This window comes from Anas acuta, chromosome W (assembly GCF_963932015.1).
Source record: "Anas acuta chromosome W, bAnaAcu1.1, whole genome shotgun sequence".
Lineage (NCBI taxonomy): Eukaryota > Metazoa > Chordata > Aves > Anseriformes > Anatidae > Anas > Anas acuta.
This window is the reverse complement of record NC_089016.1, coordinates 9,114,776-9,138,207: the sequence shown is the minus strand read 5'-3', so window position 1 is coordinate 9,138,207 and position 23,432 is coordinate 9,114,776. Positions and strand designations below refer to the sequence as shown.

Sequence of the window (23,432 nt, the reverse complement as noted above, 5' to 3'; positions counted from 1 at the left end):
TTTCTTGGGTGAGAGATTAAACAAAGTTTTGTTGGGAGGATTTGGTGTTCTGCATAGGGTGTCAGGTCTGTGGCTGGGGTATGGACAAACTTCATGGTTTCTGTTTTTTTTTAGTTCTGCCAAGAAATCATCTAGGGTTAAAAAAAGTGTTTTAATGATAGTGTTAAGGAAGAGATTAGGGTGAGCAAGAGACTAAAGGTAAGGGAAAGGGGCTATGGGCTGAGTTCTGCTTGAAGGGATACTCTGAGGTCAGGTATTACAGCAGTGGATTTCTGTCAAGGTGTTGGAGCAACATTCAGGTTTAGGGACTAGGGTTACTGGTCAAAATACAGTAACATGACTATTTTAAGTCAGTTTTAAAGCATCATCAACATTACGTGAAACCTCTTACCTCTACAAAATCATTAATTTCTGCTTCCCAAGCTCCTCTTCCCTCCCCCAAATCTCACTTCTCTGGTGGCCAGACTTCTCCTGTCATCCTCATATTGGTGTTCTTATTGGGATCAGCTTTCTGATGGCTTTCATGGAATCAGAGGATCTGTCTCACTCTGCTGGCTACTCTGTTGCTGAGACAGAAGTGGTGTTGTAGTCGGCAGGGAAAAGGGCACAAAGTTCTGTAGGAGCATCCTGCACGTGCCCATCAGCTCTGCGCCTCTACAAAAATGTACATCCTATATACAAGCGTTGGTTCCAGAATGACTCCTATGGACCCAGGGTAACATTTTGCAGGCCTTCGTGCAGGATTTACCTCCTCTCAGGCATCTTGGAGGCAGTAGCCATCCCTAAGGAGAAAACTAATAACAGCTATGAGGTATGAGTTTAGTCAAAATTTGAGATCTCTGACATGACAACCAGAGGTGTTGCTCTGCAGAGCAAGGGGGCTGTGGTGCCGGGGGCACTCTGCAGGGCTGTGCTGGGCAGGCTGGGAGGCAGACCCAGCTCATGGGGTCACTGCCATTGCCCCTAGGCTGCAAGCAATCACTCGCCAGGCTTCTTTGCTGGGGCTGCTGCGTGCCCTGGGGCTGCAGAGCTCTCCTCTGCCTGCTCACACCAGACTGAGCACTTGAGCTCTGCTCAGTCCACCTCGGACAGGCTTTTGGTCTGTGGGCTCCATTCACTGCTGTCTCCTGGGCTCACGCTGCTGCCCCTGCATATATCTCCAAATGCTTTGCACACACCACACTTGCCTGCAGGTCCCATGTGTCTCTCCAACCTTCCCCTCTTCTCCTGCAGTAGTGGCATCTCACTGGAGGAGGTTTGTGCATCCCCCTTAGCACATGGTCCCCTCAGATTTGAGGGCATTGCAGAGCCCTCCTTTAGCCCATGGACTCCTCAGATTCGCCTTTTCCTTTACCAGACTTTTCATTGGATGGTCACTCATTTTATGAAGTTTTCTATTCACTGGGCACTCAACTCATTTTCCCTGGGTTTCCCTGACGTCTTCTGGCAGCTCCAGATTCTTCTCCAGGATGGCATCGGCCACCCCCACTGCGGGGGGCACAGTCCAGTGCTGATGAGTCCAAGACCAGTTGCTGTCTGCTTGGGGAAGTGCCACCACAAATTGAGCTCTGGGTCCATCACTTTGTTCGTTCACAGACCCCCTGGGACTTTCAGCCTGTGTCTATCACTCCATGAAGAAGCCCAGAAAACAGAAGAGCAAGGAGTAACCCCTTGGCTCTATTCCTGACAGCAGCTTTAGAAAAGGCATCCAGGCTTCTGGGTTTGCCTTGAGCAGCCCCTTTTGTTACTGTGGTGTTAGGAGGGAGGCCAGCTGTTACCCAGGGCTGCACAGTGCCTGCTGCTGCCTGCAGCGATTGGGATGCCACTGTAGAGACAACAGGACTGTCACCAAGGTACACGAGATCTGACAGCTTATCCAAATAAAAGAGCACAGGATAAAAATGTGGAGACCTAAAGAGAGCAGCAGTGACAAGGCCACGTCCTGCTGCTGGCCATGGCCATGGCTCCAGGGAAGCAGCAGCCCCGACCCGAAGGCAGAAGAGAGGCAGAGCCCAGCGGGCAGTGAGGGGAAGCCCCAAGGGCCACCGGGGCTGCTCCTGCATGTGGCAGCTGGGCTCTTGGCCCTGAGCCCCTCCTGCATGCTGGGGCTGCTCCCCCAGCTCCAGAGGAGATGGGAAGAGATGGCAGCTGACACCCACAAAGTTCACAGCTTCTTTATTCTATTTATCCACAGAGAACCCAGTTCTGTAGGTATATTAGATAATTGGGTGACAGATTATAAAATAATTAATAGGCAGGATGACAAGAGTAGAATTCAGTCAAAATCACAAGTTTAAGAAATAATTTTAAAAATAATAAAAGAATAACAAGCTGTTGTATGCAGAGGTTTTTCAGAAAACCTGTCCGTCCTGTTCGTTTTATAGGCACATTATTGATGCCAAAGAAGCATGTGTCCAAAGAGTTTCCACAAGGCTTCCTTGAGCTCCTGGTTCCTCATTCTGTAGTTGAGGGGGTTCAGTGCTATAGGCACCACCATGTACAGAACTGTCACGGAATATTCTCTGCAGGGGCTACTTGCACTGCTGCAGCTCATTTCTCTGACCCAGCCACAGGAGATGGAACAGCTGCAGGAGCAGGAGCTGGAGCGGCTGCAGGGTCCATCGTAGGGGTTGCAGTGGCCGTTGGGTCTGTCACAGGACTTGGAGTGGCTGCAGGGTCTGTCAGTAAGTTGGTAGTAGTATCAGCTGCAGCTCGATAGGCATGAGCCAGGCCCCAGCACACTACAGTGATTTGTGTCACTTTGGAACTGCCAGAGTCATGACACCCGTTTTTCAAGCATTCTACCCATATTTTAGGATTTTTCAGTTGTTCAGGGGAGAATTTCCAAAACACTGGAAGTGCCCACTGCTCTAGAAACCTGCCCGTATCCTCCCACACTCCCTGCCACTCACAAGTGTCCCACCTCAGGACAGATCTCTGGATAAAATTCCTAAGTGGTTGTTTAACCTTAAACAAAACCTGAAGCACATTCAGGAGACATAACAACAAGAACATGCTCGTCTGAGTGTCCCAAGGATATTCAACATCTTGGAGAACTATCGTACCAAGCTCGGAGGATAAGAGGGAAGTGAAGGAGAAAGGAAGGTTGAAAGAGTAAGAAAAAATGTCTCCTTCTTTCCCCTCCACAGATTGGATCCTTGACCAAAAAACAAAACAAAACAAAACAAAACAAAAAAAACAATAGGTGTAATTGCTAATTGTTTCCAAGATATGGTTTCCAAAGTATAGAGTTTACGACAGTGCTGAGTACAAATACCAGGTTAGGGTCATGACCAGAAATTTCATCATATCATAAGCCACTGTTATACCGCACAGTACCATAACAATTTTAAACCGGGGCCCAGAAAGTATAAACAGCATGACAGGGAGCACATACAGAAAGTAACGTGTTATAAAACTCAGTTTGGAAAACAGGTGCAGCAGACTTGATATTAAAGCAATCAGCATTGTGACTAGCAACTATTATGCAGGTCTAATAGTTATACTTATTTTAGTTTAACACATTCTGGTCAGATCTGTCGTTATCTCAACGCTTTGAGCCCCACATTGGGTGCTAAAAAGGATTGTTGTGGTTTAACCCGGCTGGCAGCTAAACACCAAACAACCATTAGCTCTAATTAGCTGTAAGCACTGCTCTGCAACAAGTAAAACATCAGCATTTCATCAGCACTCTTCTCATCCTAAGCCAAAATATAACACCCTACCAGCTACTAGGAGGAAAATTAACACTCTCCGAGCTGAAACAAGGACAAATGCTATACCTAGAGGTCATATATTGCCTGATATTAACTTGAGGTAAACTAGAAAAGTGAGATAGCCAAATTATTGCTAAGTAAATATTACCACTAGAATCAGTTTCTTCAGTGTGGCTTTCAGCTCCTGGTTCCTCATGCTATAGATGAGCGGGCTCACTGCTGGAGGCACCACTGAGTACAGAACTGACACCATCAGGTCCAAGGATGGGGAGGAGATGGAGGGGGGCTTCAGGTAGGCAAGTATGGCAGTGCTGACAAAGAGGGAGACCACAGCCAGGTGAGGGAGGCACGTGGAAAAGGCTTTGTGACGGCCCTGCTCAGAGGGCATCCTCAGCACTGCCCTGAAGATCTCCACATAGGACACCAAAATGAAAACAAAACAAACTAATGCAAAACATGCACTAACCACCAGAAGTCTAACTTCCTTTAGGTAGTCTGAATCTGAGCAGGAGAGCTTGAGGATGTGGGGGATCTCACAGAAGAACTGGTCCACAGCATTGCCTTGGCAGAGGGGTAGGGAAAAAGTAGTGGTCGTGTGCAGGACAGCATTGAGAAAGCCACTGCCCCAGGCAGCTGCTGCCATCTGGGCACAAGCTCTGCTGCCCAGGAGGCTCCCGTAGTGCAGGGGCTTGCAGATGGCAACGTAGCGGTCGTAGGCCATGACAGTGAGAAGGGAATATTCTGCTGCTATAAAGAAGAGAAAGAAAAAGACCTGTGCAGCACATCCTTGATAGGAGATGGCCCTGGTGTCCCAGAGGGCATTGGCCATGGCTTTGGGCAGAGTGGTGGAGATGCAGCCCAGGTCGAGGAGGGCGAGGTTGAGGAGGAAGAAGTACATGGGGGTGTGGAGGCGGTGGTGGCAGGCTACGGCGCTGAGGATGAGGCCGTTGCCCAGGAGGGCAGCCAGGTAGATGCCCAGGAAGAGCGCGAAGTGCAGGAGCTGCAGCTCACGCGTGTCTGCAAATGCCAGCAGCAGGAACTCACTCACAGAGCTGATGTTGGGCATTTGCTTACATTGGACATAGTTGTCTTTTGAAGAGAGAAGGCAAAACAAATTTAGAAGAAGCTTCTCTGAGGAAAACCTATTGCAAGTTTTGGACCAACCCCCTGCCTTAGCCTCTCTTTGCCAGAGAACCTTTCCACACCTTCCTTACTTGAGCTTGCAGACGACTCCTTCCTGCTGTTCATCATGTGGAAGCAGGAACATGGGGGAAACTCTAGTTCAGTTCACCGATCAGGACACTGGAATTTGCAATGCTGTTTCAAACAATGCATCTCAATGCAGAACAGAGCTTCAGATGTAACTGCTGAACACTGCTCTTCTCAGCTGCCCTGTGTCAGCCCTCTGTGAGTTGCAGGACCACCCCCCTTAGGTGTTTCCCTGAGATGGAATTGGAGAATGGTGAGACTAAAGAAGCCAAGTGCAGCTGGACAGAAACCTCACCTTGTCTGTGGGTTGTCTAGCCAGAGGTGCAGAGGTCATTGTCCTTATTGCACCTCATTGCAGCTTCCCACAGACAGCCATCCAGCAGCATGGACATGATGTTAGGATGGAGGTGTCTTTTCCTTGGAGCACCTGGATAACACAAGGATGCCACGAGAGAGCTGCATCCTGCTGGAGAGCAGCCTGCAGCCCAGGAGGATGCCCCACGAACAGAGCTGGATATCTGAAAGCTGGAGTGTCCCATAGCCCAGCTGCACCCCCTGCAGGGTCTGGAGGAGGCTTGGCCACCCCTGTCTTATCTGACATGGGGTAGCTAGGTTATGACACTCCAAGGAGCTTCTGCCAGACTTTCTCACCTCGCAGGGCAACCCAGCAGGACTCTCAAAGCCTACTGCATTGCCCACTGCCCTCCCAGAAACAAGACCCAGCAGGAGACCCTTCCAGGACCTGCAGCTGCATGGCCCTGCAGCCAGACCCTTACCTTGTCAAGGGCTGTGCAGGTTTCTCCTGCAGGCAGCTCTCAGCATCCTCCCACTGCCAACTGCCTCCAAGCCCTCTCTCCTTTTCGTCTCTCTGTGTCTGCCTCTGTGTCTCTTTCCTGCTGCGCTGTGCAGAGGAGCTGCTCCTGGGCAGAGCTGTCTCTCTGCTTCATGGGACTTTTTCAAAAGTGTTTTCTCTGTCCCATGTGCCAGGCCCAGCTCAGCAGCACAGCACCAGCACAAGGCACTGCAATCACCCCTCTGGGGGCTTTGCTGATGAGCCCACGAACCTCAGGCACTCAGAAACAATTGAAGACATCTCTCCAGAAGTCCATGTCAGAGGCAAGTTTCCTGCAGTGTTCCCCTGAGGGCCAGCACTGACACAGCCTCCCTTGGAGCTCGTTAGGGCAGAACCCTGGAGGCAGTGAGGACAAGGAGACAAAGGCAATGTGAAGGTGACACTGATGTGTAGGAAAACTGGATGCGTGTCAGCAAGCACAAGGGCCAGGCCTTGACCTCCAGCCCCTTGGAAGGGAAATCCTTTCCCTTGACACCTTGCTCAGGGCTCTTTGTGGGGCAGTAGGAGATGGGGATGTGCATTGCCAAGTGCAGGAGAATGGTATGAGCCCTGCCTGCTTCGTCGGTGGGGGCAAAGAGGCAATGAGGCCCTGGTGCTTTAACAATCAGCTGTCTCCTCTTTGGCCTCAGTGGCAGAGACAACAGCCATAGCCGTGAACACAGAGGCCTGGGTCCTTTTGGGATTTTCAGTCTTGCCATTATCATTATTCTTCCGAGCAATGATAATGAGGATATCCTAGTGACTCCCAGACCTGCGCCTCTTTACTGGCTAGTTGTTGGCACTTGTTCGTGCGGTGTCTCAAGGGATCTGAGCTGAGTCTGATACCTCAGATCTTCTTGGTGGCCATGCTCCCCAGAAGGCAGCTCTGTAGGAAGCTGACCTGGTTCCTGCTGAGCAATCACCACTGCTCGTATGGCATCTCTCGTGGTGTCCAGGCCTTCATCCATCTCGCTACTGCTCACTCAGCAGGGTCCCAGTCTGCCCTGATGTGTGGGGTTCCTCTTCCTCTGGTTCAGGACTGGGCTCTTCTCCTTGTAAACATCAAGAAGTTACTTTAGGCAAAATCCTGCAGTTTCTCAACATTCCCCCACACTCATGCTCCTTTCTGTCAGCCATTCATGTCTGCAGGCAGATGTTTCAACCTTTGTGTGACTGTGCTATCTCTGACAAGATAGTAGCATTACAAGCTGCGGGAATGTTTGGATAATACAGGAGTAACCAGCTGAATGGAACTGCAACACAGAGTCACAGAAAAACAGTGGGTGGAATGCTGCCAGATTCTACTTTTCCTGTGCTTCCTTCTCATGCATGTTGTCAGTTTGTCTGGAGCTGTGTCCTGAATGTTATGGGGCTGTGCAGGTCAAAATTAGAAGGGCCAAAGCTCATCTGCAGCTCCATCTGTCTATTACTGACAAAGACAAAAAACACTAATTATAAAAATACTTTAAATAAAAGAGGATTAAGGAGAATCATCATCCTTCATTGGACCTGGGGGAAATCTGGTAATGATCTCGAGATAAGTTAAAGGCTGAGGTACTTAATGCCTTCTTTGCCTCAGACTCTAGCAGCAAGACCAGTTGTTCCACTGGATATTTCTTCTTCCTTGTAGCCAGTGCCAACCATCCATGGTGCACTTTGTGGCAGTTTTTTCTCTCCTGCTCTTTCCTGCGACCAAAGGAAGCTGCATCTGGTAGGAAACCCCTCCTGAAGTAGGCATCCCAACCCAGCAGGCTCCTTGCAGCCTCTCAGCCAACCAGACACAAGTCACCTCAGCAGCATCTTCCAAGCCAGGGGCCTGCTGCTGGCCTTGCAGCTTCTTGGCTAGACACAGCCAAGCCTTGTGCCTGCTGCTGCTGTGCAGTCATGGACTCAAGCAGAAGGGACAGGACAACCCATGTTGGGGCCTTCTTTCTGCCTGGGTCCTCCTGGCTCTGGAGGCAGAGGGAATCCCCCAGTCAGCATGCCAAGCAGGCGCCTTCTGCTGGCCTAGAAGGGTCACTGCCAGATGTCAGCCCCAAAGTACAGATCCCAGGGAGAAGTCAAGGCTGACCTGCCACCTCCAGACTAAATTGACCTCACGGTCCCTTTCTGTGACATGTTCCTGCTGCTGCCCTATCAAGTGCAGAGACAGAAGTGACCTCATAGTCCCTGCCAGTCACATTGCTCCTGCTGGGCCATGACATACTGAGGCAGAGCTCACCTCTCTCCTGTGCTCTATGGACTGGGGCTCACCTTTCTGGTTTAGAGAGTAAACAAAGTTTTAGTTGGAAGGTTTGGTGATCTGTTTGTGGTGTCAGGTCTCTGGTTAGGATATGAGCAAGCATTATGGCTTAGGCTTTTGTTTAGGTTTGTGAAGAAGTCTAGGGATAAATAGAGCATTTCATGTTAGTGTTAAGGGCGGGGATTAGGGTGCGCAAGAGAGGAAACGTATGAAAAAGGGGCTATGCTCTGCACTTTTCTTTAGGTGATATTTTGAGTTCTGCTTTACAATAGTGGATTCCTGTCAGGATGTTGCACTTATGTTTAGGTTGAGGGATTCTGTTGAAAATAGTTTACAGGCCTTACACGACTGTTTGCAATCAGTTTTACAGCAACATCAACATTACATGAACCCTCTTACCCCTACAAAGGTAAGATTCTGAGCTCCTCTTCCCTTCCTCTTCCCTCCCCCAAATCTGACATCTCTCCTGGCCAGGCTACTCCTGACCTCCCCATATCAGTCATCTAACTGGGATTAGCTTTATGATGGTTGTTATTATATCAGAGGGTCTGGGGTCATGTGCGATGCCCATGATATCATGTGAAGGACAATGATATGACACCTTCCAGTGTTTGCACAGTGATAAAGGAGAATACATGGCCCCAATGCCATGAGTATAACACATCTCCTCATAACCCATGGCTAAGGGGACAAAGTTGTCAGTGCTGCTGAAGCCTTCCATTCTTGTCAGAGCCCTCTGCCTACTCCTCTGCACGCTTTCCTATGCTGTCCCACACTTTTCTGAAGGCTGCAGACAGACACTTCTGTTCCCCACCTTGCTCTCACTCTGGTATTCCCATGATTTCACTGCTGCCTCTCCACTCTCACCAGCTGTTCCTTCAAACACAAGGGCATGGGCTGATACAAACTCCCTCTGGGTGACCTCTGGACCCACAGCACAAGTGCCAGTATCTCACCTCCAAGTCAAGAATTTCATCTGACTATCGAATCTAAATCTACCCTCTTTAAGTTTAAAACCATTCCCCTTGTCCTATGATAGAATCATGGGAATCATAAAAACACAAATTTGGAAAGGATCTACAAGACCATTTATTCCAACCTTCCTATCACTAATACCACCCAGTAAGCTACTGAGCCATATCTCCTAGCACCTTGTCCTGGTGCTTCTTGAACACTGTGATGGTCAGTGACTCCACCACCTCCCTGAGCAGACCATTCCAGTTCCCAACTACTCTTTGAGAGATAAAGTTTTTGTGATATCTAATCTAAACATCCCCAGGCACATCTTGTGGCCATTTCCTCGAGTCCTATCATTAGTTATCTGAGACAATAGGCTGACCCCCACCTCATCACAACCTCTCTTCAGGAATTTGTAGAGTGCAATGAGGTCGCCCCTGAGCCTCCTCTTCGCCAAAGTAAAGAATCTCAGTTCCCTCAGCCACTCCTCATAAGACCTGTGCTCCAGAACCCTCAACAGTTTGGTTGCCCTTCTCTGGACATGTTCCAGGGCCTCCATGTCCTTCTTGTAATGAGGGGCCCAAAACTGAACGCAGTGCTCGAGGTGTGGCCTCACAAGAGCCGAGTACAGGAGGACGATCACCTCCCTGCTCCTGCTGGCTGCACTATTTCTAGTACAGGCCAGGATGCCCTTGGCCTTCTTGGCCACCTGGGCACACGGCTGGGTCATGTTCAGCTGAAAATCCACCAACATTCCGAGGTCCTTTTCCTCTTCACAGTCTTCTAGCCACTCTGCCCCAAGTCTATAGCATTGCATAGAGTTATTGTGGCCAAAGTGCAGGACTTTGCACTTGGCATTGTTGAACCTCATCCCATTCACCTCAACCCAGAAATGCAGCCTATCCAGATCCCTCTGAAGGGCCACCTACATATCCTCAGACAGATCAACACTTCCTCTCAACTTGGTGTCATCTGCAGACTTACTGAGGTACATTCAATCTCCTCATCTAGGTCATCAATAAAGACATTAAACAAGATAGGTCCCAGCACCAACCCCTGGGAGACACCACGTGTAACAGGATGCCAGCTGGGCTAACCAAAAATCTTGGTTAAAATCTCTTTTACGGGCTTCACAAGGACAACGGTAGCAGTGTCACAGATAATCATAGAAACATGGGATCATAGAATCATACATGTAGAATGGTTTGGGTTGGAAGGGATCTTAAAGCTCTTCTTATTCCAACCATCCTCCTACTAGACCTGGTTGCTCAAAACTCATTTCAATCTGTCCTTGAACACTTCCAGGGATGGGACATTCACAGCTTTTCCAGGAAACCTGTTCCAGTGCCTCACCATGCTCAGAGGAAAGAATTTCTTCCATATACCTAATTTAAAACTGCCCTCTTTTAGTTTAAAGTCATTACTCCTTGTCCCTTCACTACACTCCCAGACAACGACTGCCTCCCCAGCTTTCCTGGAGGTCCTCTCTAAGCACTGGAAGGTTGCTCTATGGTTTCTCGGGTGCTGAGTAGTACCAGTTCTCTCAGCACGCGTTCATAGCAGAAGTGCTCCAGCCCCTTGATCGCCTTTGTGGCCCTCCTCTGGACCTCTTCAAATAATTCCATGTACTCGAACTGCTGCGTTAAACCACAGAAGTCTTTTTGGCAAACGGTGTGGGGCACAAAGGGTTGAGTTAAGTACAGATCTTACCACAGAGTGCTAAAGTCAAATTGTTATAATCATTAGACCAGTTTAATAGTTGTTGATCACAAGGTTGACATTTTGGATCTCAGGTCTGTTGGGCTTTCATTCAGAAATGTGTTGTATAACACATCACTTACTGCCTGTGTTCCCATTGTGCTGTTTATCATTTTTGGGGCTGGTTTAAAGATATTTTGCTATGTTGTGTAACACTGGCTTATGAGTCTATAAAATTATTGGTCATGTGACAAATCTGTTCTTTGTACTGAGCATTGACATCATGTCCATTCCTCAGGAACCGTTACTCAGAAACTTAAGAATTACACGCTTAAACTTTTTGTTTTAGGGAGCCAATCTAGGAGAGGAAAAGGGAGGGACACTTCTCCACTTCTTCACTCTTTCCTTCACCTCCCCCTTCTCCTCCAGGCTAATTACACTAGCTCTAAAAAGCTTAGAATATCCATGGGATGGTCCTATTGTGATGTCTCCTGAATGTGGTTCAACTGTTGTGTAAGGATAAACAACTCTTGAAGAATGCCCTCCAGAGACCTGCCCCAAGGCCGGAGAGTGAGGAGTGGCAGGGAGCATGGGAGGATCTGGGCAGGCACCTAGAGCAGTGGGCACCTCCAGTGCTTTGGAACTTCCCCCCTGAGCACTTGCAGAATCCTTAAAAACTGCAGAAGTGCTTGAAAAGGAGGGGTTATCACCTTGGCAATTCCAAAGGGAATTCCAAAGGGAGCCTCAGTCAGTGCCACTCCAAGCCCTGGGACAGGCCCTGCAGCTACTCCAACACCTCTGACATGTCCCGCAGCCACTCCATCCACTGTGACAGGCCCCAGACTAGACCAGACCCCTGGTTCTGCTCTTGCTAGGCCAGAGCACCAACCTGTGCCAGGATCCGTTCCCTCTATATGCAGGAGAAAACAGAGGGTGTGAAAATCAGGCCCCTGAGAATGGAAGAGAACTACTGCCCAGAAAAGAAAGGAGGGAGAAGAATGTTGATCTATGAAACCTTGACATAAACTTCCCCACGAGAGGGTACTTCCAAGATCCAAAAGGGTACAGCTGGGGTTTTGGGATAGCTGCCTTCAAGAGAGAGGATGTTAAAGAGCTGTCTACCTTTCCCAGTCCCTGGGAGGACCCTTCCATTTGTGGACTTGTTGAAGGTCAAAGAAGAACAGGTGCAGATGGTTACCAGAATGTTCTACCAGTTGGGGACAAGCTGGACATCAGTCAGTAATGAGCAATTGCACTGTGCATAGCTTGCTTTGTACATAACAGTAATAGTACTAAAAATAATTGCTATTATAATTCTTTCTCTACCATTTCAGTCCTTTCAACTGCGCTGACCTCATCCTATAAGAATTTGGGGGGGTTGGTGTGAGCTAACAGCTGTGTGGTGCTGAGCTGCCTGCCAGGTTAAAGCACATCATGTTTGACAACCACAGTCCAACAGCGCAAATCACACTTCTAAAAATCTTGGGTTCAGAGAGGAGCAGTAGATGATCAGTTCAGTCTGCCTCAATGAGCACACCCCAGCAGAGAGCCTGCTGCCTTGGGGAGCTGTCAGCCCTGAGGCCTTGGGGACACCTCCAGGGAGCCCAAGGGCACAGAGCAAGAGATGCCATGGTCGGGTGCTGTGCTGCTGAGCTGGGCCGGGCTCCTGGGCCCAAGGGGAGCTCCTGGCAAGAGGACAGTGCTGCAGAGAAAGCTGTGCCCAGGAGCAGCTCCTCTGCACAGTTCAGCAGGGCTGGGGGCTCTGACCGCAGCTGGCACACAGAGAGGAGAGAAGGAGAGAGGGCTTGGAGGCACTGAGTAGCGCAACAACAGAGGGCAGCGTGTGGCAGGACACATCTGCAGGCTCTTGACACCGTGAGACTCTGGAAGCAGGGCACTGCAGGTGGGGTTGCCAGAGGGGTCTTCTACAGCTGGCACATCCGATGGCTGATAGCATCTGTCAGGGTGGGTCTCTCTGTTTCTGCAGTGCTTTAGATAATGGCATTATGAGGGGCAATTCAGGAGGAACAACAAGGCTTGGCATATGTGAAGGGGAAGACTTTTTCTGCAGTCTGTGTTTGCAGACTCCTGCAGTGGACGGGAGGCAGGTTTCATTTTCAGGATTGTGCAGGAGACTGAGACTGCTGGAGCATTGCATTGAGAAATCAGTTACTCGGTGATCAAATTTGTAAAGTACCTTCCCAAACATCATCTGATGGACTGCACCAGCATCATCATAATGTGGTCCTCTCAGGTTTTATCCTAGCTGATCTTTACGAGCTGTAAGCTCCCCGATGCCCAGTGCTGGGGGATATCCCTGTCTTTGGGAGGTCTCTGCTGGCTTGAAGTGAGCACAGATCATTTGCAATGAGCAGGAGCTGCCTCCTGTCAGGCAGAGCTGCAGCACAGGAGGGTCTGCTGAGTGTCCGTCTGTCTCTCCCTGGCCTTGCCTCCCCTGGCAGCAGCACGCTGGCATTCCTCCTGGCTTCTCCAGCTGGCCGTGCTGCTGCTGGTCTTGTTCCCAGGCTGGCTGGGGATGGGGGTTTCACATGCCTGTGGGGTGAGCCCTCGGTGTGCTTGGGGGAAGGGGAGTACAGGGACAGGGTGGGGGATCTGGAGATGGGCACTTTGAGCCTGGATTCCTCTGCTCTAAGCCATGTCCAGGTTCTTCTCAGGTCAACCTCTGAGTACAACTTTCCTGCAACACTCACACGGTGGCTGAGACCAGCATTGATGGACGAATTGTCTGTACTCACTAAAGGACACTCTGCGCTATAGGGCCAGTCCCTTTTTCTCTGAGGATGCACAACATTTCCACTTATGTGCTGGAGAAATGCCCAGGATTTCTGTTTTAGAAAAACTCAGCAAGTGTTGTAGATTAGTAACAACTAAAAATCTGACCCTATAAAATGAAAATTTAAAAAATCTGTATATATATATCTGCTGTGAATTGGGTAACCTGGGAGCAACACTGGGGCAAGGTTCTTTGATATCATGAGTGAAGTGAGTATGAGATTGCCCCATATTCCACCTTACCTATGGCTATTGGGCATAACTGACTCTTCCATTGAATACAGAGGAGTCCCGTGATCCCGGGGATACCCTCAGGCATCAGGAAGAACTCAGGAAAGATACCTACCAAATGTCTTTCTGGAAATGGACAATTTTCTGGCGATTCTAAACGAGAAATGGGATGAGTTTTTCTCTGATAAGTTTGTTGTACATTGTTACTATTCTTTCTCTTCTTTGTTCAGGATCACATCCCCAAAAAAGCAGATGTCCAACAGAAGCACCATCACTGAGTTCCTCCTGCTGGCATTCGCAGACACGTGCAAGCTGCAGCTCCTGCACTTCGCGCTCTTCCTGGGCATCTACCTGGCTGCCCTCCTGGGCAACGGCCTCATCCTCAGCACCGTAGTCTGCGACCACCACCTCCACACCCCCATGTACTTCTTCCTGCTCAACCTCGCCCTCCTCGACCTGGGATCCATCTCTACTACTGTTCCTAAAGCCATGGCCAATGCCCTGTGGGACAACAGGGCCATCTCCTATCAAGGATGTGCTGCACAGGTCTTTTTTTTTGTCTTCTTCTTTGGTTCAGAGCTTTCCCTTCTTACTATCATGGCCTACGACCGCTACGTTGCCATCTGCAAGCCCTTGCACTACGGGAGCCTCCTGGGCAGCAGAGCTTGTGCCCAGATGGCAGCAGCTGCCTGGGGCAGTGGCTTTCTCAATGCTGTCCTGCACACGGCCAACACATTTTCCCTTCCCCTCTGCCAAGGCAATGCTGTGGAGCAGTTCTTCTGTGAAATCCCCCAGATCCTCAAGCTCTCCTGCTCAGATGCCTACCTGAGGGAAGTTGGGGCACTTGTGTTTAGTGTTTCTTTAGTCTTTGGTTGTTTTGTTTTCATTGTGCTGTCCTATGTGCAGGTCTTCAGGGCAGTGCTGAGGATGTCCTCTGAGCAGGGCCGGCACAAAGCCTTTTCCACGTGCCTCCCTCATCTGGCCGTGGTATCCCTTTTTGTCATCACTGTCATGTTTGCCTACCTGAAGCCCTCCTCTTTTTCCTCTGCATCCTTGGACATGGTGGTGTCATTTCTGTACTCAGTGGTGCCTCCAGCAGTGAATCCCCTCATCTATAGCATGAGGAACCAGGAGCTCAAGGATGCCTTGAAAAGACTGATGACTGGAGATGTTTCAAAATCAAAAACATAGCCCGTTTTTTTCTGCATATAACCCAAAATACATTGTAGGCTCAATGTTTGTTCTGTTATCATTTTTGTAATTTTTCTTACTCTGGAGAGCATCACCACCAGCTCAGAGATATACGGTGCATGGGAAGGAGGTTCAACAATGGCTGGCCATTACTCATTGCTAATCTCATAAAGGCTCCCTGGGAGGTAGGATGTCCAGGAGAAGAGCAGGGCCCCCTGCGGGTTCATGGGAGATGTGTAAAGGGAAACCCATTGCTGCTGGTGCCAGCAGGCACATCATACACACACAGAGAGATGAACACGAGCAAGCACAAATGCCATCAGCCATTCCTACAAGTCTCATGAAGGCCAGTGAGGCAGACAGTGCCACGAGGTTAATTAACATGCCCTGGGAAGGCACCTTTATCCAGCTCTGAGATGTGCTTGCTTGAAGCAAGGTCCCTGTGCCCATTCCTCATGCCTTGGGGCACCTCAGAGGAGGGCAGAGCAGGGCAAAGCACTGCAGGGCTGAGGTGCCTCCCAGCCTCTGGCAGTGGCTGCAGGAGCCAGAGGGACACTGCAGGCACTGCAGTGCACTGTGCGTGGTGTGCAAGGCAGAGACTTGTGTCTCTGAACAGCCCTGTGTGTATGAGGAGCGTGGGAGGCCAGCTCAGATGTGGACACCTCACAGAGCGCTGCTGTTGCCCTGTGTGACTCCAGAACCAACCCCCAGTGTCTCTGTGAGATTTCTGTAACCCCCCTCTCACAGGCTCATTGCAGATGCCTCTCTCTGCTGTGTCACACTACCCTGCCTTTCTGGACCAGGCCATCAAGCATTTGGATCAGAGAGATTTCTGGGGACTTGGAAAAAGCAGACAGCAAACTTGTCGTCAGGAAGGACAAGAAAAAGGACTGGGAGATTTGCAGTTGTCACCTCTGCCCATGGGAGTGTGATGGGGAAAGTCCTGTCTCAGGCGAAGCAGTAGGGGAGGGGAGAGAAGGGAATGTGGTGAACCTGGATTTGGCAAGGCCTTTGCCATAGTCTCCTGGAGTCTCCCTTTAGCCACGTTGTTGATATTCACACTGAAGGGGATGAAGTTGGGGGGGGAGAAGTTGGCTGGACATCAGTGATACCAAGTCCTCCTGGCAGCCAGTTACCAGCAGCACCCTTCAGTCATGGGCACTTGGGCCAACACTGTTGACCCTCTTTTTTATCTCCTTTTATGATGGCATGGAGCACATTTCCTAGTCTTGATCTCTTCAATGTGAGTTATTCTTTAATTCAGTTGCTTCTTCCCTTGGAGTTCTGCTTGAAGACCGGGAGGTGGAGGAAGAAGGAGAAAAAAAAAAAAAGTTGGGAAATATATTTTGGTAAATGTTTGCATAAGACTATTCCCAGAAAAAGCATACTTTGGTAGATAATCCTTGTCCACAGTGCTGTCAATTGTAAATAAATAAATAAATAAAATAATAATAATAATAATAAAAAACCTATGAGACTAAATCAAGAGAATTCATAGAAAAAAAGCTGGTGGTGCTGCCATAAAAGACTCTTTCAGCTGTGACTTAGAGTCCTTTTATGCACAGGTTCCCTTTTTTTCCTAGGTCTACTTTCATGGCTGGTTTCCATTCTCTATTCAGAGGTGGCCACTGCCTCCAGGATGCCCTGGGGTAGCTGAGGAACGCAGATGGGACAAGTGATATGAAGGAGCACTTTTGGAGCACAAGCTGAGGGGCATGAACTGAGGCTGGGCCCCACAGGGGCTGTACAGGGCTGCTAAGCACAGAATCATAGAACTGCTCATGTTGGAAGGGACCTTAAAGATCCTGTGGTTCCATAATGTTCACAAACACCCAAATCTCAAGCCTGTGCCACACCGGTGCTGGCCTAGGCCTTTTACTTCAGACGCAGGCCTTTTCCTGCAGCATATACCACGTTGGTCATGGCACAAAAATGCTGTTTCTACACCAGCGATCTGGAGCCTCCTTCATGTTAGGCCACATTTCAGTGTCCTTCGTGCTGCTTGCAGGGTTTTGTCTCATGGATGAACTAGATCACAGAATCCCAGAATCACCTAGGCTAGAAGAGACCTCCAAGATCACCTAGTCCAACCTCTGACCTACCACTAACAAGTCCTCCACTAAACCATATCACAAAGGATCACTGAGTATTCTGAAACTCAATATCATGTTTTTATTATTGTCATTGTTATTGTTATTGGTATTACTGTTATTACTGTTATTACTGTTATTACTGTTATTATTAATTTGCCTCTGAAGCACAATCACAGAATCAGAGAATCATACAACAGTTGAGTTGGAAAACACCTTGACGATCATCTAGTTCCAACCCCCCTGCCATAGGCAGGGACATCACCCCCTAGATCAGGTTCCTCAGGGCCTCATCTAACGTGGCCTTAAACACCCCAAAAGATGGAACATCCACAGCCTCAGCCACAGCATTCCACTCCCTGGAATGCAAGTCATCAAGCCCCATAGACTTTTACTTCTTGAGCTTCTTCAGGTGGCCTCAAACCTTCTCTTCACCTACAACAGGTGGGAATTTGCACCCCCAAGCCTCTATCTATGGCTTCAGGGAATGAAAGACTTGGGAAGCCTGACTGGCAGGGAAGACTGAAGAAAAGAAGTTGTTGAGTGCCTCAGCCTTCTCCATGTCTGTCATTACCAGTTCACCCTTCTCATCCATCAGATGGGGTACGCTCTCCTTGGCCTTTCTTTTCTGAGCAAAGTACATATAGGATCTCTTCCTGTTATGCTTTTCATCCTCAGATAAGCTGAGTTCCATCCATGCCTTGGCTTTCCTTATCCCATCCCTGCACATCCAAAACTGAAACATGTGAGAGGGCCTGGGAAAAGTAACCCTGGATCCACAGAAGCCACTTGGGAAACAAAACTTGTAGGTCGGAAGCATGATTTTGTGGAGGTGCAGAGCTGATGGGCACATTGCTCAGGATGCGCCTAAAGATTTTTGTGTCCTTTTCCCTCCTGACCACAATGCCACTTCCTTCTCAGGAATGGAGGAGCCAACAGAGGTGAGACAGATACACTGATATGGTAAATGTCATCAGAAAGCTGATCCCAGTAGAATATGGGGAGGTCAGGAGCAGCTGAACAAGAGACATGTGAGATTTTGGGGTGGTAAGAGGAGCATGGCCAGAAGAAATTAATGATTTCATAGAGGTAAGAGCATTCCTGCAATGCCGGTAGTGCAGTAAGACTGACTTAAAACAGTCATATATGGCCCTTACTTTACTTGAGCCAGTAATTTTAACGCTAAATAAACCTAAATGCTACTACAACAAACTGAAAGAAATCAATTTTCTCTCTTGATAACTGTAATCCTTTCACTTAACACATACATTAAAATGCCCCATTTAACCCTAGATTACTTGATAGAAAAAAAACACCCGTAAACCACAGAGCTTGTCCATACCTTGACAACAAACCTGACACCACAAACAGAACACCAAACAATCCCACTAAAACTTGGCTTAATCTCTAACACAGAAAGTGAAAAAGAGATACTGAAGGGGCTAGAGAAAGCTCAGCTCTGCCTCAGGATCTCCTGCCCCAGCAGGAGCAATGTGACTGTGGCAGGGACTGTGAGGTCACTTCTGTCTCTGCACTTGATAGGCCATCAGCAGGAACGTGTCACGGAAAGGGACTGTGAGGTCACTTGTGTCTGGAGGTGGCAGGTCACCCTTGACTTCTCCCTGGGATCTGCACTTTTGGGCTGACATCTGGCAGTGGCCCTGCTAGGCCAGCAGAAGGCACCTGCTTGGCATGCTGACTGGGGGATCCCCTCTGCCTACACACCCAGGAGGACCCAGGCAGAAAGAAGACCCCAACATGGGTTGTCCTGTCCCTTCTGCTTGAGTCCATGGCTGGACAGCAGCAGGCACAAGGCTTGGCTGTGTCTCCACTAGAAGCTTCAAGGCCAGCAGCAGGCCCCTGGCTTTGAAGCTGCTGCTGAGGTGACTTGTGTGTGGTTTGTTGAGAGGCCACAAGGAGCCTGCTGGGTTGGGATGCCTACTTCAGGAGGGGTTTCCACCCTGATGGAGCTCCCTTTGGTCGTATGAAAGATCAGGAGAGAAAAAAATGCCACAAAGTGTGCAATGGAATGTTGGCACTGGCCATGAGGAGGAAGAAATGTCCAGGGGAACAACTGGTCTTGCTGTTAGTAACAGAGGCAAAGAAGACATTAAATGTCTCATCCCTTGTCGCCAGATTTTTCCCCCAAAATCCTATAAAGAATGATGATTCTCCCTATATCTTCCTTCATTTAAAGTATTTTTATTTATTTATTTATTTATTTATTTTTATTGTCTTTGACAGTAATAGATGGATTAAGCTCCAGCTGGGCTTTGGCCCTTCTAATTTTGACCTGCACAGCCCCGTAACATTCAGGACACAGCTCCAGACAAACTGACAGCATGCATGAGAAGAAAACACAGCAAATGTGGAACCTGACAGCATTCCATCCCCTACCTTCTGTGACTGCTGCAATTCCATTCAACTTGTTACTCCTGAATTATCCAAGTTTCCCTGCAACTCTTGCTGTGCTGATGTCTGGTCAGAGATAGCACAGTCACATGAAGGTTGAACTGTCTGCCTGCTGACATTAACAGCTGATAGAATGGAGCATCACTTTGGGTGAACCTTGAGAAACTGCAGGATTTTGACTTCAGAAAACTCTTGACTTTCACATGGAGAAGAGCCCAGTCCTGTACCAGAGGAAGAGGAACCCCACCCATCAGGGCAGACTGGGACCTTGTTGAGTGAGTAGTGGCCAGGAGGAGGAGGGCCTGGGTACAAGGAGGGATGCCATACGAGCAGTGGTGCCTACTCACCAGGAACCAGGCCAGCTTCCTACAGAGCTGCCTTACGAGGAGCATGACCACCAAGAAGATCTGAGTTATCAGACAGCTCAGATCTTCTGTAACACCACAGAGATAAGGGTCTACAACCAAAAAGAAAAGATGTGGAGGTCTCGAAGTCCCTAGGATAGCCATGTATAGACAGGGTAGAGGGTTGTGACAAGGCTGAAAGTCCCAACAGGACCATGTCTTTGTGCCCATAGCTATGGCTGCTGTCTCTGTCACTGAGACCTAGCAGGAGACAGATGATCTTTAAAACACTAGGGCCTCATTGCCCCCTTGCCCTCAACTAAGAACCAGGCAGGGGTCATACCATTCTCCTGCACTTGGCAATGCACATCCCCATCTCCTACTGCCCCACAAAGAGCCCTGAGCAACCTGTCAAGGAAAGGATCTCCCTTCCGAAGCACTTGGGGTCAAGTCCTGGCCCTTGTGCTTGGTGACACACATCCAGTTTGTCCACACATCAGTGTCACCTTCACATTGCCTTTGTCTCCTTGTCCTCAGTGCCTCCAGGGTTCTGCTCTAACGAGCTCCAAGGGAGGCTGTGTCAGTGCTGGCCCTCAGGGGGACACTGCAGGAAACTTGCCTCTGACTTGCACTTCTGGAGAGATGTCTTCAATTGTCTCTGAGTGCCTGAGGTTCGTGGGCTCATCAGCAAAGCCCCCAGAGGGGTGATTGCAGTGCCTTGGGCTGGTGCTGTGCTGCTGAGCTGGGCCGGGCTCATGGGACAGAGAGAGCTCATGGCAAGAGGGCCGTGGAGCAGAGAGAGAGCTGTGCCCAGGAGCAGCTCCTCTGCACAGCTCAGCAGGGCTGGGGGCTCTGACCGCAGCTGGCACACAGAGAGGAGAGAAGGAGAGAGGGCTTGGAGGCACTGAGGAGCGCAACAACAGAGGGCAGCGTGTGGCAGGACACATCTGCAGGCTCCTGACACCATGAGGCTCTGGCAGCAGGGCCATGCAGGTGGGGTTGCCAGAGGAGTCTTGTACAGCTGGCACATCACATGGCTGATAGCATCTGTCAGGATGGGTCTCTTTGTTTCTCCAGAAAGGAGTAGAAAACGCTTTAGAGAATGGCATTTATGATTGGATTTTTCAACAGTAAGACCAAGGCTGGGGCGATCCAAAAGGCAAGACATTTTCTGTAGCCTGTGCTTGTGTTAGAGTGGAGGCCAGTTTCATGGTAATAGGTGGTCAGACTTCTACTGCAGGCTGAGACTGCTAGAGCATTGCAGTGAGGGATCAATATTTCATCAATGAACTTCATAAAGTCCCTTCCCACACCTCAGCCCACAGACTGCACCAACATCATCCTTGTGGTCCTCACATGTTTTATTCTAGCTGATATTAAGGAGCTGCAAACCCTATGATGCCCAGTGCCCTGTCTTTGAGAACTCCCTCCTTGCTTGAGATGAGCACAGATCACCTGTAATGAGCAGGAGCTGCCTCATCTTCAGGCAGAGCTGCAGCACAGGAGGGTCTGCTGAGTGTCCGTCTGTCCCTCCCTGGCCTTGCCTCCCCTGGCAGCAGCACGCTGGCATTCCTCCTGGCTTCTCCAGCTGGCCATGCTGCTGCTGGTCTTGTTCCCAGGCTGGCTGAGGATGGGGGTTTAGATGCCCATGGAGTGAGCCCTCAGTGTGCTTGGAGGAAGGGGAGTACAGGGACTGGTTTAGGGGTGTGGAGATGGGCACTTTGAGCCTGGATGTCTCTGCTCTCAGCAGTGTCCTGGTTTGTTTCAGGCAAACATAGGAGTGCAATTGTCCCGTAGGTCAAAGAGACACCAGCACAGGGCAGTTGACACTAGGACTAACACACAGACTCAATGTGCTCTCTGAAGGACACTGCACTGAAGATATTGCCACTTTGATGACACACAAGGATTTACTTTGAGTACAGTGCGTCTGCTAGCACAAAAGAGAAAAAAGAAAAATCACTACATGATCTTTACCACTTACTTTGGGCAGGACTGACTCCCACATTGCCCACAGAAAGTCCCCTGCTCTCAGTGACACCCTCTAGCAGCAGTAGCCAGAACTCACGAAAGGGACCTGCCAAAAGTCTGAATGGAAGTGAAGAATCATTTGGGAGGGATTAAATGAAAAATTGAATGATTTTTCCTCTGAACTGAGAAATGAAGGCATAAAAGACAAATAGATTTTTTTTATTATTATTTTGTAAGATAACTCTGTTAAGATAACTCTGATAAACACTCAGTGTTTTTCTTTTCCTTGGGCAGAACCCCATGCCCAGAAGCAGGAAATGCCCAACAGCAGCTCTGTGAGTGAGTTCCTTCTGCTGGCATTCGCAGACACGCGCGAGCTGCAGCTCCTGCACTTTGCGCTCTTCCTGGGCATCTACCTGGCTGCCCTCCTGGGCAACGGCCTCATCCTCAGCGCCGTAGCCTGCCACCACCGCTTCCACACCCCCATGTACTTCTTCCTCCTCAACCTCGCCCTCCTCGATGTGGGATCCATCTCCACCACTGTGCCCAAAGCCATGGCCAATGCCCTCTGGGACACCAGGGCCATCTCCTATCAAGGCTGTGCTGCACAGGTCTTTTTCTTTCTCTTCTTCATATCAGCAGAGTATTATAACCTTACTATCATGGCTTACGACCGCTATGTTGCCATCTGCAAGCCCCTGCACTACGGGAGCCTCGTGGGCAGCAGAGCTTGTGCCCAGATGGCAGCAGCTGCCTGGGGCAGTGGCTTTCTCAATGCTGCCCTGCACACGGCCAACACATTTTCCCTGCCCCTCTGCCAAGGCAATGCTGTGGACCAGTTCTTCTGTGAAATCCCCCAGATCCTCAAGCTCTCCTGCTCAAATGCCTACCTCAGGGAAGTTGGGGCAGTTCTGTTTAGTGTTTCTTTAGTCCTTGGTTGTTTTGTTTTCATTGTTTTCTCCTACATGCAGATCTTCAGGGCAGTGCTGAGGATGCCGTCTGAGCAGGCTCGGCACAAAGCCTTTTCCACATGCCTCCCTCACTTGGCTGTGGTCTCCCTGTTTCTTAGCACTGGCATATTTTCCTACCTGAGGCCCCCCTCCATTTCCTCTCCATCCCTGGACCTGGTCGTTGCACTTCTGTACTCGGTGGTGCCGCCAGCAGTGAACCCCCTCATCTACAGCATGAGGAACAAGGATCTCAAGGATGCAGTGAGGAAACTGTTTCCATACATGATTCTTAAGCATCCATGATGCTTTCAGAAGATGTATTCTTAATAATATGCAAATATTTTGATTCACATTATATCATATCATTTTTATCGTTACTAGTGTTATCATAACATTGTCATTAATAAGAATCCCAACAGAAATCAAAGGATATTTGGGAAAATGACACAACATTTTTAAAATTATTTTTCTCTTTTAGTATTTGAACAATATTTCATTTTGGTTTTAATAATCTCATTCTTAGCATTCTGAATGTTACTTCTTGTGTTAGGTTTGACCACATCATCTAATGTACATACAGAACCAGGCTTGCTTGGTAGAGAAAGACAATAAAGATATTATCAAAAATTCATTGGTCTCAATTTCCTTTTCTTCCCATCTACTCTGGAGCTGGGGGAGCAGCCCCAGCATACAGGAGGGGCTCCAGGCCAAGAGCCCAGCTGACACGGGTAGGAGCAGTCGATTTGGATTAGACCTTGTGGATCTAGGTGACAGTCCTGTCGTCTCTATAGCAGGG

The 23,432-nt window shown here is 49.2% G+C and overlaps 2 protein-coding genes across 2 annotated transcripts; one reads left to right on the top strand and one right to left on the bottom strand.

The window, feature by feature from the left end:
• Positions 1 to 3,849: 3,849 nt before the first annotated feature.
• LOC137846837 (olfactory receptor 14C36-like) lies at positions 3,850 to 4,782 on the bottom strand. The gene has a single exon (XM_068664946.1). It carries the CDS (start codon positions 4,780 to 4,782, stop codon positions 3,850 to 3,852), a length of 933 nt encoding a protein of 310 aa, XP_068521047.1.
• A 9,148-nt stretch (positions 4,783 to 13,930) lies between these two features.
• On the top strand, positions 13,931 to 23,227 carry LOC137847240 (olfactory receptor 14C36-like). The gene is made up of 2 exons (XM_068665527.1): positions 13,931 to 14,584; positions 22,658 to 23,227. The coding sequence occupies exons 1-2, from the start codon at positions 13,931 to 13,933 to the stop codon at positions 22,937 to 22,939; spliced, it is 936 nt and encodes a 311-aa protein (XP_068521628.1). The 3' UTR covers positions 22,940 to 23,227.
• Positions 23,228 to 23,432: the final 205 nt, after the last annotated feature.

Bases quoted from the DNA above. Each gene is read 5' to 3' on its own strand.
- LOC137846837 (XM_068664946.1), bottom strand. From the start codon at position 4,782: ATGCCCAACATCAGCTCTGTGAGTGAGTTCCTGCTGCTGGCATTTGCA.
- LOC137847240 (XM_068665527.1), top strand. From the start codon at position 13,931: ATGTCCAACAGAAGCACCATCACTGAGTTCCTCCTGCTGGCATTCGCA. The intron at 14,585-22,657 runs GTCTTCAGGGCA...TCCTACATGCAG, and splicing joins TTGTGCTGTCCTATGTGCAG to ATCTTCAGGGCAGTGCTGAG.